General features: G+C 36.2%; 1 protein-coding gene across 3 annotated transcripts in view; it reads right to left on the bottom strand.

Annotated features, from left to right (window-relative positions):
- Window positions 1–1,790: 1,790 nt before the first annotated feature.
- Window positions 1,791–16,099, bottom strand: part of LOC100891145 — a 60,770-nt gene continuing 46,461 nt past the window's right edge. For all 3 annotated transcript variants that reach the window (XM_030996042.1, XM_030996041.1, XM_030996043.1), the window contains 12 exons: window positions 14,977–15,196; window positions 13,920–14,036; window positions 12,433–12,554; window positions 11,433–11,579; window positions 10,764–10,949; window positions 9,135–9,563; window positions 8,653–8,817; window positions 7,694–7,809; window positions 6,270–6,553; window positions 5,719–5,785; window positions 4,481–4,739; window positions 1,791–4,299 (listed from right to left, as the gene is read on the bottom strand). In XM_030996042.1, the coding sequence (XP_030851902.1) occupies window positions 3,667–4,299; window positions 4,481–4,739; window positions 5,719–5,785; window positions 6,270–6,553; window positions 7,694–7,809; window positions 8,653–8,817; window positions 9,135–9,563; window positions 10,764–10,949; window positions 11,433–11,579; window positions 12,433–12,554; window positions 13,920–14,036; window positions 14,977–15,196 (2,745 nt within the window). In that variant the 3' untranslated portion in view covers window positions 1,791–3,666. The remainder of the gene's footprint in view (window positions 4,300–4,480; window positions 4,740–5,718; window positions 5,786–6,269; window positions 6,554–7,693; window positions 7,810–8,652; window positions 8,818–9,134; window positions 9,564–10,763; window positions 10,950–11,432; window positions 11,580–12,432; window positions 12,555–13,919; window positions 14,037–14,976; window positions 15,197–16,099) is intronic.

Below are 16,099 nucleotides of genomic sequence, written 5' to 3' on the forward strand. Positions count from 1 at the left end.
ATCACGGGGGGGGGGGGGATGTCCAGGGGGTAGGTGTCCTAGAACCCTAATATATGAATAGTGAAGAGGTTTACCTATTTAGCATAATTATTTTGGAGACAAAAATATACATTGTCATTAAGAAAGGGGATCGAATCGTTTACTTGCTCGCCCGCAATCAATAAACCCTGAAAGTTGATTTGGGGGCGGGAGTCACCCGCTGTGAATTGCTACCGCATTTCAAAACTATTGCTTACGGTATTGCTAAGTGTACGGAGAGCACATGTTCTTGTTTTTAATCACGAATTTGCCAGTACAAATTGATGAAATAATTCTCGTGTATAATACATTTTTCCTCGTTTCTTACTCTCCATTCATTAGCTGACTTGTGGATTGATACTTCTGTTAGGCCATTCGTGAATATCTTTTTGATATGTCTCCTTATATAGTACAATCATTTCGAGCAATCTGAATGAATTTATTTCCTGCCACATTCTGTTTTTTAATCTCTATTTTTTCTTTATTCGGGGTAGATAACTTTAAAATAAAAAAATATTCCATCCCTTTCTTTATATATAATTTTGGGGGAAGAATTCTTGCTGGATTTTGGGTTCACACTATTGTTGACTAGAAACCAGGCTAAGGTACATGTAATTGATTGAAGGAAATCGACCGAGTGTTAAAGATTTAATTTCGTTTCTTCTATTACTGCGTTATTCTACATGCCTTTCACCATACCTTAATATCAAAATAAGGGGGAGGGGGGATAAATCAATGTAAACAATTCTTATATTATATTTTTGATCAATTAGAGAGTTTAAAAGGGGCTTTTTTCCACGAACGGGCAATGTTCTAACAGAAATGTCGTCTTTCTGTAGTATGCAGAGCTGAAATTATCACTCCCTCCCCTCCCCCCCCCCCCCCCCCCCCCCCCCCCCGTTGAGCCTCGGTATTCCTCTCCTCTAAAGGTCTCAATAGCTTTTGTTTTTTTCCGTTTCCAGAAAACGTGATTTACTTTAGGATTCAAAGTCAGTCATGTGTAAATGCCAGATCCCTGTGTCTGTACCTTAAAGGTATTATGTCCCATTTGCAGCCAACATCACATTCTGGAGAACTTTGCAGGAATTATGAATATGTTACATCTGTGAAATTTTAACGTTAGCAGTGCCCTTATATTCAAATTACGCAAGGAAACCCGTTTACTTTCTAGACTTCACTGCCATACACCTTTTTTCCTCTTTGATAATAACATACATAGAAGTGAGCTCTGAAGGGTACGTGAGCATTTGTCTACATCAATAACCCAATTCTTGTAATGGCCAAAATTAAACCGATTGAATCTTGGCGCAGCACAAAACGTACGACCATTCGGTACAAGGGTCTGAAAATCAGACTATTACTAAATGGATTGCAATCACTAAAGTACATACAAAAACTTATGGTCGTTTTTCTCCAACTTTAAGATAATGTCTAGCCCTTTCGTTTTGAGGGAAGTTCTATATTAGTACTAAATGCCGTTGTAATTTAACCTTTTCATTTTTGGGGCTGCAAATCGGACGTAGTACCTTTTTTACGAAATGCATGAAATAATTTAGTGATCCTACATTTTTAATTGGGGCTTGTGTTGTTAATTGTTTTAGATTATGCTATTAATCTCGTGGATTTTTGGCTCTCTTGTTATTTCATTATTTGCTAGCTTTGGCAGCTTTGTAAAGAATAATTAAGATTGTATACGTTTTTAAATCGCAATGGAAATATGAATATGAAATAATTGATTCAAAACGATTAATAAAAACAAAGTGAATACCAACTTTCCACTCCACCAATTACTTTATTACTAAGCTTGCTTTTATACAATTATAGGTTCACACGATGATACAAATGATAGTAACAGTAATGTTCTGATTTTTCATGCTATTTATCAGCAGTATCAGAAATTTACTAAGCACTCCAGCATGAAACGAGCTACAAAACAGGGTGTCTGTGATAAAAGAAACCCAGGTTTATATTCATAAATTACTCCATAATACCCCCAATTATTTCTATCATTAATGTATACATCGCTGCAAAGCTCATTTCCCCTTCTATCATAATATTGACAACAAGAGTATGTTCATTTCATCACATATGACTGAACAATGATGTCTGACGGGTCGATGATAGTTGTTTCGAAAAGAAAAATGATTCGGGAATTATCGAAACTCATCATATAAGGCCTGATATTTTCATCTTCATTTTTTTCTTCATTTAAATGCTAGCCTAAATACCTACCTTTCACACAGTTGATTTAAAAGATATTTCTCCTGTGACTATTACTTTCGTCTTATATAAATTTGTCTGCGTACATTTGCACCTTTATATTTTTGCCTTACATGTGTATTTCTGTGTGTAAATTCCTGTCACTTTCATTCCATAAGATTTCTTCATCAATTCGTGTGAGTTAAAATGTATAGGGCTTTAGAGACAATTAACCTTGATCGATATTTGAAGGAAAATCATTTTTTTGCTTATTTTTTGAATAATTGAACGATAGACTTGTGTCTCTTTTTTCAGGGACACCCTGAAAAGTGAAGTTAATGCTTTAACAAAATCGGTAACGAATACAAGCAGATTAATATAGAATAAAGTACATTTTTCTGAGTAAAAATTTGTGATATTAATTTCGACTAAAAACACTTTAAATTAAGAAGCGCATGAAACAATATAGACAGTATAATCATGGCAAAACAAGGTAACTTCAAGAACTGCATGTATCTGTCAATTGTATCCCCTCCTATTTTTCCATTATTTCTTCTTCACTTCTCTATTTTTCGTCATCCGACGCAGGAGTATATACATGGATATATATTTTCCAGGAGATTTGCCAATTCTGTCGTTCAATTGATTTTCGTGTCGCCGAAGCCACAGGCCCGTCTATGTGGTCTAGTGGTTAATGCATAGGCGTTCTCAGCTAGTGACACGGTTCGATTCCCGGCGAAGACAATTTGTTCAACCATCGCAAATAAATTTTAAAAAGAGGACAGCAATGGGGAACTTTGCATTAAGCTATACGCACGTCTCCCATTATTTATGAAGAATTTAAAATAGATACCATACCATATATAAATATCTTGTCATGTCTAAAGAAATGACTAAAATGTATTGAGAAAAAATATTATTGTATCGTCATCATCATCGTTATCCTTTTTTTTTAGATGAGAAAACCTCTTTTCTGAGTAAAACACCACAAAATATCATTTTAAGAAAATCATCTGACTATGAATACTTCGATAAGGTACATATACATATATACAGATGTAATTTCGTCATTGAAATATAGTAAAGATGAAAACAAATACGATTCATCTGGTTGCCCAAATATGTGGTGCTCTACTATTAGTAATTGCAAATACCATAGGAGGGGGTGATGGGGGGGGGGGGGTCAGCCGTCACCCAGCCGACCCCTCTACTGCCTAGTATGTCACTATATCATCATGTCCTCAGTTCTTGTGGCTTTTAAAACAGTAAATAAAAATCCGTTTACATTTTTTTTTCAATCAAGTAAAAATGAATACATTGCTACAGTCAATACCTCAAGTGTGCCATTGGCCGTTATAAAATCGGTGGTGCCACTAGCATCTATGACAATGCTCTAATTTTCTTTGCTGACATCCATTGAACCCATTGGAAGATTGACGAAGGCATCACTTATAAAGCAACATCATTACTCCTCTCATTGTGTTTGGTGCCATCCTCTGCATCCTTAGGGAAACTGGCGGCAGCATCGTTGTTGTTGGAAGCAACATCATCGGTACCCTCAGTAGCATTCCTGACATCAATTGAACCCAGAGTAACACTGACCGTGTCAGCATCCGTGGTGGAGGAAATATTATCACCTCTCTTGGTGGCATTTGTGACAGATGCATCAAGAGGAAGACTTACCGTCACGACATCAGTGCCTGTTGCATTACGATCCGTGTCATTCTTCTGTTCTTCGATGGAATTTTGGAGATCTTTGTTCATAGATGGTGTGACCCCTTCCTGAAACTGGCTGTTATCATAGGTCGGATTGAACATACATATAGGATCGGGATTATCGTCTTTGGTAGGCAACAAGTAATTGTCCGAGGCTCCTGGGCGCAAATTGCTAATCATGCCAGCTGACGAGGATGGCGTCGTCGAGCTTACCCCACCACTGGAATTGCTTGCTTCTTTCTTTAGGAACTTGTCGAAACAAGTTAGCCCCCATTTCTTACGGATGTGAGGCTTCCGGACGCAGTAGAGTAGAAGGATAAAAAATCCTTGGAAGGAGTTCAGAACGACGAAGATTGGCTTAGCCACCTGTTAAACGCAAATGTTAAGAATTAATCATTAGTGTGGTATTCTCTATCATGTACTTCAGATACTAAACATGTAAAAAGATATTGCTGGTGTATTTAATTATCAAAAATGAGTTCTCAAGATATTTCTTAGAAGAGATAGACACCACACAGGAGTTACACTTAAAGCTAGTTGGCTTTACCTGACTAAATAACGGGATCAAAAGAAGATATCCGGTGACCCAGGTCAGACCGAGCAGGAGCAAGATGCAGATCGCGTTCTGGACGCGTTCGATAGTCTCTCGACGTTCTGCCTTAGCCTCTCCTTTCACCCGACCAGCGATGTTGGCTGACCAGAGCAATTGTCGAACCACCAAGATGAAGATGACAATGTTGATGAGGAGAATGATGGACATGGGAATCAGGAGACCACCGATTTGAGCCCAGAATTGAAGAAAGCATCTATTGATAGTACATATGCATTTTGTAAAGTGACCGAATTGAGTCAATCAGTCCAATCAGTACTAACTATCTTAACGATATTTAAACAAAATGTCCGTGGTCCTTGAAACATTTTAACTCAGAAATTGTCATTGTAAATGATTTTCTTTTATTTATCTTGGCAGGTACAAGCTATTTTGTCCCATAAGTTATTAACAACATCTGTTATTTCACTATAAGAGGGGACTGTATTCACTTGGTGGCCGTTATAGAGCTTGGATCACAACACATACCTACGAAAGTGATACCTAAATACCAATTCCAGATAATAATTGTATACTTGCTAACTCATGAGATACCAAAATACCAAATGCCTAAAAACTAGTGAAAAAATAACTTACAGGGAACAAGAAACACATCTTCACTCCATGCTTGCCTGTGGGGAACTGCCTGGGATTATGCATACTTGCAACCTCAAGGGTTTATTTTGCATATATCTATTTACATGTACATTTCTATGACAAATTACTGTAAATAATAAATATTCAAATAACAGAGCTTGTAAATAAAAGGAGGTACAGCATGAATATACATAGATTTCTGTGCATATAAATAAGCTGCTATGAATATGGAATGAAGGCTTAACCAATCATACTGGACAGAACAGATTTACTGAACCATGGGATGAACATGAAAGGAGGAGGAACAAAAGAGACTAAAAATGGGGAAGGTGAACGTATAGCATGAGAGCAGGTAAAGGGAATGGTGATGGTGATTGAATTTGATGGAGAGAGTCAAATGATGATAGATGGATACAAATAGACAGATGGAAAGATAAGATGCTTTCATAAATTCCACAGTAAAATGTTCTGTTAAAAATATAGCTGTACACTAGATTATAGTACAGAAACGTGATTTGGCTGAATCCGAGATTTGAAGATATATCCTATGCTATATGTAATACAATATTCCAGCTAAACTTTCAAGCGTTACCACTTACAGATCATCATGGGCGTAAGAGCCTCTAGCAATAGCTCCGGTAAGAACCACGATAAGTGCAGGAATTCCTAAAATGATGACATTAGAGTATAAAGAAATACAATGTTTTAGTCATTCATAATACGCCTACGTTAATTGGACATTGGCCTAGCTCATTCGTTTCCCCGTTTCTCTGATAGGCCTTATCATGTTATCGTTTTGCTCTCCAGCTCACAAGTTTTTATATAAATACTAGTAATAACGTTTGATCGCCCATTCATCATTTATGTTATTGGTGTGAGTTGATAGGAGCAAAGCAGGTTGTCACACCTTCCCAAACTCATTTTTGTATGGATACTGGCAGTACCTACATAATAATAATAATAATATAATAATAATAATAGTGGGTTCTTGTATAGCGCTCATGTCTGTCAGACTTGACACTCCTGGCGTTCAAACAAGTCTGTCGAAGGTTTCTGATATAGAGACATTCTATCTATTTGTAAACACATACAGGCACTACATGTTAATAGTTATTAAGGCGTGATTCCCTGAAGAAAAAAAATATCTTACCCCATGCAGCTAAGGAAGCCTTGATCATAAAATTCTGGATGTAGGTGTTAAAGATCTTCACAATGATGAGATAGATATTGTACCCCTCTACACCCATCCAGGCAATGGAGGACAAAACGAAGAAGTGAACAAGGGCCGTCAGGAGCCCACATGGCCCAGATTTGACCTCACGATATTCTCTGGTAGAATCCAGAGAGATCATGATGACAAATGTCGTGTAGAGACACAGCAAGGTCAGGCACAGACAGATGAAGATCTGGTCAGTCTGTTTGGTCCTCAAATCCCTATCAACATTGCAACATTAACATAAGGTTAGGAGAGCGTCAAAGCAATATTTTAACATAGAGGTTTACCATCACTTGATTGACAACACAGAAAATAGAAACGTCAAACAACATGAAAAACAAGGTGACATTAGGGAGGAAATGTTTGTAAAATGAAGGAGATTACGTGGTTGTGTTTCATTTAACCGGTGTGTTGGTTCAGTCAGTAGAGCGTCCGCCTCACAACCGGGAGGTCGTGGGTTCGAACCCCGGCCGCGTCATACCAAAATACGTTAAAATACGGGAGTTGCTGCTACCTCGTTTGGCGTTCAACAATAAGGGGATAGAGCAACGTCGATCTGGCGCTGCTCAGTGGCTGCCGGGCTCACGATCAATTGGGCAAAAAGAATTTCCATTTTGGGTTTAATAAAATTTGGAGTGGACTTTAAAAAAAGATTATTATTTATATACATGTATCTCTTCTACTACTGAATAGAATAGCCACGCATGTTAAATAAAATTAATCTCAGATTTTTCAGAACGATGTCAAATAGGAAATACATGTAAGCCAAAGATGTTCGAAATGAATATTCTTCCTATTCTATACTAACCGCACACCATAAGGCAGAGGAATTGATCTACGAAGTTGATAGAATATCGATGCTCAATATTGATATGTTATAAAATAATTAATATTGTAATCTATTTATGACCATAGTCACACACCCCCTTTATCACCAAGCAACTAATCATAATGGCATTTTCTCTTCTTCTTCTTCTTCTACTTCTTGTTCTTCTTCTCCTCCTCCTCCTCCTCCCTCTCTCCTCTTCTCCATTCTAAAATGAACTGTACATTATTAATAGTAATTCTTAAAAGCACTGCTAGTTCAAACAAAAATGATACCGTACAGAACTGTGCTGCAGATTTATACGTATTTCACAATAATTTGATTCAGAGATACTTTTATACAAAAGCGGGTATTTGAATTTGCAAGATTATTTAATGAATTATAAAAATGTATCTCTTTCATAGTTTATGTAACTATTTTTCGTTCAAAAGCTACCAAATAAAATCGAAGATAAAACGTCCAGAGAATAATTACATATTCTGTCTTCTCTGTATTACATTACTGATTGCATATTTTTTCTCAATGGGCTCACTTATTCCACAGGTAGGTTGCCAATGTGACAAGAAGACTGAAGATAGAAATACAGCATCCAATGTAAGTCAGGATGTTGTATGCCTTGATTGATAAATCCTCCTGTTTGTGGATATCCTGTAACATGAAAGAAATTTGAGCCCAAACTGAAACATCTTCTTCGAATGCTGAAATAAAACTGATTATTTGATTTGACCATCAGATCTCATAAAGTCTATTTTTCGTTAATTGAAAAATGAGAAATTGGAGGTTTATTATAATATAAAGTGGTGGAACCTCATATTGCTGATGGAAAAAAAGAAAAAATATAACTGTAGTTACCTTTCACACAAGACACCACACCTTCAAAATTTATTTGATCTCAAGAGTGAAAATATCATTGATATTCAATTGAAGACCAGGGGGGTGTTTCACAAAGATCCTAAGTTGAACTTATCTCTAAGTTGGACTTAAACTTTATGGGAAGCCATTAGCATCCTTGAAAATATTTTGTAATTTTTTTTAGAAGGCATAAAATGTTGATTCAAATCATTCATATTTTCTATTATCATGGGAGATTTCATGATCTTGATGTGGAATTGATGAAAAGTCTAAAATACTCCAATTTTTTGCTTATGAATATATTTCATTTTAAGGCTCCAATGGCTGTCCATACTTTTTAAGTCCAACTTAGTGTTAAGTTCTACTTAGGATCTTTGTGAAACACCCCCCAGCTCTACATTCGTTCTTCGGAAGTGAAGAGGAACTGTAAAAGGGGAAGAGGTCGAATAATTGACCGTTAGTACATAGACCATACTATTTAATCCGTAGGACCAACTATACCCTTGTGTCATCAAGAGGATTATCACGCTATAGCTCTAGTAACCAACTGAGTTTAGTTAGTCTGGTTATATTTTTCCGGGGAATAATTGACTGCATGGTGATAATGGATATAATAATGCCTAATTGCTTTTCACTGACCATTATAACGGCGAAGTTGGTGAGATGATCACACGCACAGCGCACGCGCTCCTCGTCATAGCGCCCATCTGATGATGTGAATCCAGAAACAAGAACACACCCATCTTGGGACCAATCCTCCTCCTCCTCATCCCAGAATGAACACATGGGATTCACGTATCCAGACTACACAATAAAAATAAAACAGTAAGATATGCATAGAACCATACTCAAAGTTATCAACAAAAGCATGAAAGAAGGATGAATGATAATTTTGATTGGTTCAGTTTAAAAGCCCATTCATATTGGGGAGAAGCAAACACAGGAGCTAAAAAAATAAAATAGATTGAAATACATATAATTTTTTAATTTTAACCTATATAACTATTACGTTTGTCTACAAATTTAATTATCTATAAATATTGCTTAAGGCAGATTGCAAATACGTTTACTATATGAAGACACGTTATTCTGCCATTTTATTGAACAGGTATAGGTCTTACCATTAATGTAGTGAAGGTAAAGTTGATGTTTTCGGACAAGGCTGATACTTTCCCTTGACCAATACTGAGAGAAATCACGGGAGAGTTAGCTGATCGATTGAAGTCCTCATTATTTGCACTGATCGTGCGCAATGATTTAGAAATGAACAGTGCTGGACTTGAAAATACATTGAAGTTGACCCGGACGTATTCACCACCGACATTCGACGGCGATCCTGAGAGTGGGGCCGTGGACGAAATGAAGGATGAAACTGAAGATGGAATGTTGATCTGAGCGATGATGTCTGGTCTGGTAGCAATGACGTCATCGTGGTCATCTTGGGTCGGAGCTCTAATTGTGATATTGGACTTGGTCAGGTCTGAAAAACTGGATCCAGCTAGCGAAAGCACGAGACCGCTCATTATGTTGTCAGCAAGTACACTCTGAACCTGTTATGTGAATAAGCACTTATATGATTATCATTTTTATTGTTATTAGCATGATCATGATCGTGATTATCATTATCATTATTGTCGATATTTTTATTTTTTTTAAACAATGATATCAATATAAATATTTAAGTTTGTTATTATTATTATCAATAATATCATCATCTGAAAAAAGGAAGTGGGAGAGGGGACGTTTGCTCATGCATGTTTTCCCTTGACAAATTCGTAAAAGCAGATCAGTTGAGGTTTTTTTTTTTAATAGTCTAAAATCGATTCTATTTGGATCGGAATATAATTGATTGTTCACTTTTATTTGATCTTCTGTAGTTTTTTGTATCAAACGCAGACGCAATTATGTGATTTCTCCTTCGCACTTATGCACCTTGAGTATTTAATTTCAGTGGCTTTGGCGCCATTAAAAAAAATTATATTTTCATCATCATCATCATCAATAATATTATTTGTATTATTGTCATCACTATCATCAATAATTCAATTACTATTAATGTTATCAATATTATTACAAATTATTTCCATTATTTTCATTTTTATCATTATTATCATCATTATTAGTATTATTATTATAATGATAATTATTATTATCACTATTGTTATCATTATCACAAGTTTCATACTTATTATTATTATCATCGTTATTGATGATGATAATTTAAAACGACGCGATTAGCACCATGCGCAGACATTCAAGGAAGGCATCCCCCGAATTCAAATGTGATGTTTCCCGCACACATAAATGCAAAAATGATGATGATGTTTGGTAGATATTTTTAAAACTACATTGGAAGAAATCACCTTCAGTATATGTCTTTGAAAGTAAATAGAAGAATGCAGAACTATTCCACCCTCCACACACACCTCGACACGAAACCACAACAAACAGAAGTATTGATGCACAGGAATTCAATCGATCGATGAACAGGCTCTGTCCTACCAACATCGATGGATTAAAGTAAAGTAGGTAAGTAAAGTATAAAGAAAAATGGTGGAAGTGTCGTGCCTTGTTGGACACCAGATTTGATGACACCTCAATGGATGAATGACAGTGTCACTTTTTTAAATTCTTTTATTTTGAATATCCATGCAAACAATAAATTAACTTGGACATGAAATTCTATATTTTAGTATACTTGTTGAAATCCAATTATTTTGTCATAGCCTATGATATAAATCTAAAATCACCTGTACGGCTACATTCGGCTGCTGAATATTGAGCATCCCACCATCGACAACCTCGACACGACTGATTTGTTCCTCAAAAGCCTGGACAAACTTACTTATTGACCCATCTTCTTCCTCTGCGGCATTAAGTTCCTCTGTTTCTACTTGAGCTATATTGCTCGCAATACTCGTTAAAGACTCTGTTACCTGTCAATTCAAACACAATATATGAAAATGCTTTAAAATATAGTAGAAGAAAGTTGCTAAATCTCGGAAATCAAAATGAATGACGATAGGGTATTAAATAACGTGACAGCTGTTATTTTAAAGCTGTTAAACAACTTCTGGAAGAAGCGCCGGCAAGGGGTCAAAAAGCTTTGAAAAGACAGTGATATACCTAAATCTTTCATAGAACCAATAAAATATTGTACAAAGATTTTCCCAAAGAGCATGATAATAGGTAAGGCTCTAGTAAATTCTTCATTCACAGTAGTTTAGCTTCAATGCGTCCAATATTGTTAAAACCGATTATACGATTTACCTCTTTCACATCTATGACAATTTTATACATGTATCGGAGGGAAGACTCCTATTTTGTTCCCCAATTAGACAATTATCGGAAAATAATAAAATTCATCAATAATCACAATTTCGTGATCAATTGGATTGGTCCGGCATCGTGCAGAATACCTCTTCACTAGTAAGATTTTGCTGCACAATGTTTGATGTTATCTCTGCCACAAACGCGATGTCATCTGATGTGATATCCTCGATGTTGGAAGTAACAGATGATACTTGCTGGCTCACTTCATCTGCGTTTTCTTCACCTACGATTACCTAAAAATGTGATTGGAAAATATCATTACAGCATGTATACACGTTAAGTGATACGACTTTCCAGCCTTAAGGTAACATAACATTAGCGAACAAGTTTCCCTTACAATATTGCAATACAAAAATTAGTATGCTCCTTTTTCCATATATCATCTTCATTATAAAAAAAAAATACTGTGTACCATAAGATCTAATTTCGCAACTAATAAACCGGTAGATTGTAGATAATTTCCGAACAAATTTGGCATTTATAATCATCTCCGGTTATCAACTGATTTAATCAGACCACCATCTTATACATGCAATAATTCGGTAACATTATACCGTGTCAAGCTATTTTATGGTTTCAAATGCCGTACAGGAGTTAACAAATGAAGATAAGAAGGCCTGATGTAAGTGCTGCTATTTTATTGTCAATGAATATGACAGAGATATGTTGCCGCCTTGAATAAAAATCGTCCGGATGCATTTGAGAATGAAATGACATTAAAACAACCGGTAGAATTGATTGACCATAGGCTATTCATTACCTGTTAGGCATGATTTTATTATAGATTTCAAATGTAAAGTAAGGCATCACTCCATAAACAAAAGTTGAGTGAGAAAGAAACATGAATTTGTATTGTGTAAAATTGTTCATGATACTTAGTAAAAATAATTTACCAAATCGGGTGAAATCTACGCAATGATAGGTCATGTTATACTTATGTCTTATTTAAATTAAATTATCCCTTTTTTTCAGGTTGTAATAATCAGTGATATCTACAATATACTAAAAAAAAATTGCATTACATTATGAAGGTTATTAAAAAGCCTCTTTTCAATTATCAAAATTTGAATAGAAAATTCAAAAAACCTGTGCAATTTCGGTGAGAATATCTGTGACATTTCTAAATGGTCCGCAATTATCCACAGGTTGCCACTGGCTCTGAGTAATGCCATCGCCGATACACAGAGCCCGTCCAATGGGTTCCTTGGCTGTTTGGTATTTGAAAAAAATACACATACATTTGTATATAATATCAAACGAACACTGGCAAATAATTATTACCATATACGAAGAAAGAAGGGGACATAAACAAAGTTAAGAAGTACGTTTCTACGAAGTTTTCTCAAGTAATTCATGACTATGGAACTAATGGTCGTTATTTCCCCACTAAAAGACATGTTCAAGCACTTTCGTTTTGAAGAAAGTTTAAATTAGTATAATATTTCAAATGCCGTTGAAATTTAACTTTTCCATTTTGTTTGGCCTGCAAATGGGACATACATTTCATGTTAAATTAGGGTGGAAATCTCTCCATTCACGACGTAAATTGCATTTGAATATAATAGCCTATAAATCCTGAACAATTTGGCTCCTCCTGATTTAGAGGAGTCCTACAAATACTGTAAATATCTATATTCTCTACGATCACAAGGAAATATTAAACTCCCCAAACCAAAGATCGAATGCTGCCGTAAAATGACCTATCGTTGAATATTAAGCTATCCAACAGCTTAAAAAACTTTTTGCAAAAATCCAAATTAAAAAAAAAAAAAAAAATCAGTTTTGCTCTGATCTGTAATGGAATATGCTTGGGATGGGGGATGTTTATGCTTCTCTAATATGTTTTATGTTTTATGTATTCAAATTATATTATTTTATGTTGTATTGATTGTTGCATAATATTTGATATTATCTTAATTCTTGGACCCCAGGGAAGAACATTTTTGTTATACCAACAAAGCTGAATGGGTTATCCAGCCATTCACTATAACAACAATAATAATTAATAGCCTAATAGTCCACTCCAAATGTTATTAAACCGAAACGGAAATTATTTTTGCCCTATTGATCGTGAGCCCGGTAGCCACTGAGCAGCGCCAGATTTTTTTACTATGTACATGCATTTTCTTTGTGATGTTCGTTTTAATGTTGTGATATGGAAAATAAAGACCAATTCCCATACCGAAAGGCATGTTTACATATGACGCAGCAAAACCAGGGCGTTTTTTTTCCCATGATGACGTAAAGTGTGATACCCTTCACATTTCTATATGTTTTGACACAGAGGTAAGTGCAGACGCCCACAACATCTGCTGCGCGCAATTGTCATTCATTAACCCATTGTTTACTGGAACCTGGTGGTCCCTGTGTTAAGTCTATGGGAATTAGATAATTCAGTAGCCAACGGGTTAACACTTTACAAAAGAACCCGTGGCGGATTTTTTGCGGCGGTTTGCCGCAACATAATATCTGAACAAACCTTTAGAGAAATTATCATATGAATTAGTCGTGCTATTCAATCCAATGGCCCGTCTACTTCCTCGAATTATAAATGAATGACCATCAAAACAAACCTTGAGTCGTGTTGAATGGACACATTCCTGTTGAATTTGCCCACGTTCCGTTTTCACCCACCGGGAAGTCGACTCTTTCAAACCGAGGAGAAATCCATGAGATATTCTGGCAAATAGCTGCACGAAAAGAACGAATAAAAAAAATCATCTAAAAGGTAAAAAGGCTTGAACGAAATAAAATGCAATGTTTGTTTATCTACAATAAAAATGATTGCTGAGAATCGTGCAGACATTTTTTTTTGCTAAGAGGTGCCCAATGTTAAGGATTCGTAAACGTGCAGCAAGAATGCGACTTGTTTAACTTGGGAAGGTGAGAAGGCGAGTTCTCAAAACTCGTCAAGGCGCCGTGTTAATGTTGCAAAAGCGAGAGGGCGTGTCTTTACAACTCGAAAACCGCCCTGTTTAAGCTGAGAAGGCGAGACTTGTCTAATTGTCGCCTTCTCGATTTAAACAAGGCGCCTTTGCTAGTTTTATCTAGTCGCCTTCTTGCATTTTCGTCTTAAACATGGATCTTTGGCAAGTTAAACGAGTCGCATTTTCTCTGCGCGTTGAAGCTTCCGTACAATGCAAAGAATTTGATATAATCTATAACTATAATCAAGAATGATCATTGAGGAGAATTTTATAAATTGAACGGCCACAATGTGACGCACGCACACACACGCGCACACATGTGTGTGTGTATATAAATATATATATATATATATATATATATATATATATATATATATGTATGTGTGTGTGTGTGTGTGTGTGTGCGTACGTGTGTGTTTTTGTGTGTAACACCTCTTGCGTTTCGAATTACTTAACGTAACAATGTCACACGTCCAATTTAGTGCCGTATCCAGCATAGCCTACCCCTCCCTTTCGAAGTTCAATGTAAAATAAATGTTTCAATGGGTAATCTCACAAAGGCGGGGAAAAGGTTATGACCCCTTGTTTCTTGCGTACCATACCCCCTCAACTGTATATGGATACCCGGCCACGTCCTTATAAACATTGCTGAATATATACATTAACTTTCAGAACTACGTGTATATATGAATGAACCCAGTACCGTTATCTTGAACTGAAATGGTGTTGGAATCGAGAAAACCATTCGATTCATTGGCTAGACTCTCAAGAGATAGACCGATAAGATCTTGTGTCTTCAGTGCCGTCATATTGGTCTGCTCGATGTAGATATTCATGTCAGCTTTGACGCTTCCTGGTTTTAGGGCTCTGCATACTACCGATACGCTCTCTAACCCAGTACGGGTTTGGAGGCCTTGCTCCACCTTTTCACAAGTACGAAACAACAAACAGAAAAGGTAAAATGTTTTTGATATTTTCCTGTTTCCTTTCGTTTGTAATATTTTGTCTATACTTTATTCATAAGTGTATACTTGTTATGTGGTAGAACTGCATTTTGAATAAAATTGAAGAACTGAGTGACAGTATATGTACCATCAGTATGTCCTGGTGTTGTGGAAGAACTGGGATGGCCTTTCGAATGTTGGGGCTGGATTCGCTCGGATATAAGTGTATTATGAAGTTTTTTCAATTATTAAAGAGAAGGTTAAGCATTGGTAAGGGTGAAAGAATTCGTGAGCTTACTCATTCTGTTGCCTCAGTCTCGATATGTTGCAAGAATGTCATAGAAAAAACTGTCCCCTGAAAATACTGGTTCTAATAGTTTTAAACTCCTCAAATTCGACATACAAGGCAAAAGCCAGATGTGTCTCGCGTATTCTCTGACCAAGATCATCACTGACTCAAGTATGGTTGCACCTACGAACAATTTTTTCAAAGTTTCTAGTCATGCATGAGGCTTGTCTATAGTGGGTGAAAAACTAACGGCTTAACCGAAAATTATATGAAGCAAGTATGGTCACAATAGAATAATCAGTTACAAAGTTATTTGTCACAAGAGAGCGAACATAATAAGCCTTGACCTTACATTAGACTGTGACCCTCGACAGCACCATAATGTGAAGGACCCCTAATGCATCTCTTAGTCAAGTTTGTTCACAAAAGCATTAATGGTTGCCCAGTTTTTTGTCACAAGAGAGTCTACTTTGCAGGTAAACTTTAACATTTGTCACAGGCGACGGAGTAAGAATTTTAAGATTCAAGATTCAAGATTCAAGATAATTTATTGTCTGATTTTAAAAAATACAGAAATTCGTCCTCCACTGGCG

Source organism: Strongylocentrotus purpuratus, unplaced genomic scaffold (genome assembly GCF_000002235.5).
Source record: "Strongylocentrotus purpuratus isolate Spur 01 unplaced genomic scaffold, Spur_5.0 spur5_scaffold_3, whole genome shotgun sequence".
In the NCBI taxonomy this organism is placed as follows: domain Eukaryota; kingdom Metazoa; phylum Echinodermata; class Echinoidea; order Camarodonta; family Strongylocentrotidae; genus Strongylocentrotus; species Strongylocentrotus purpuratus.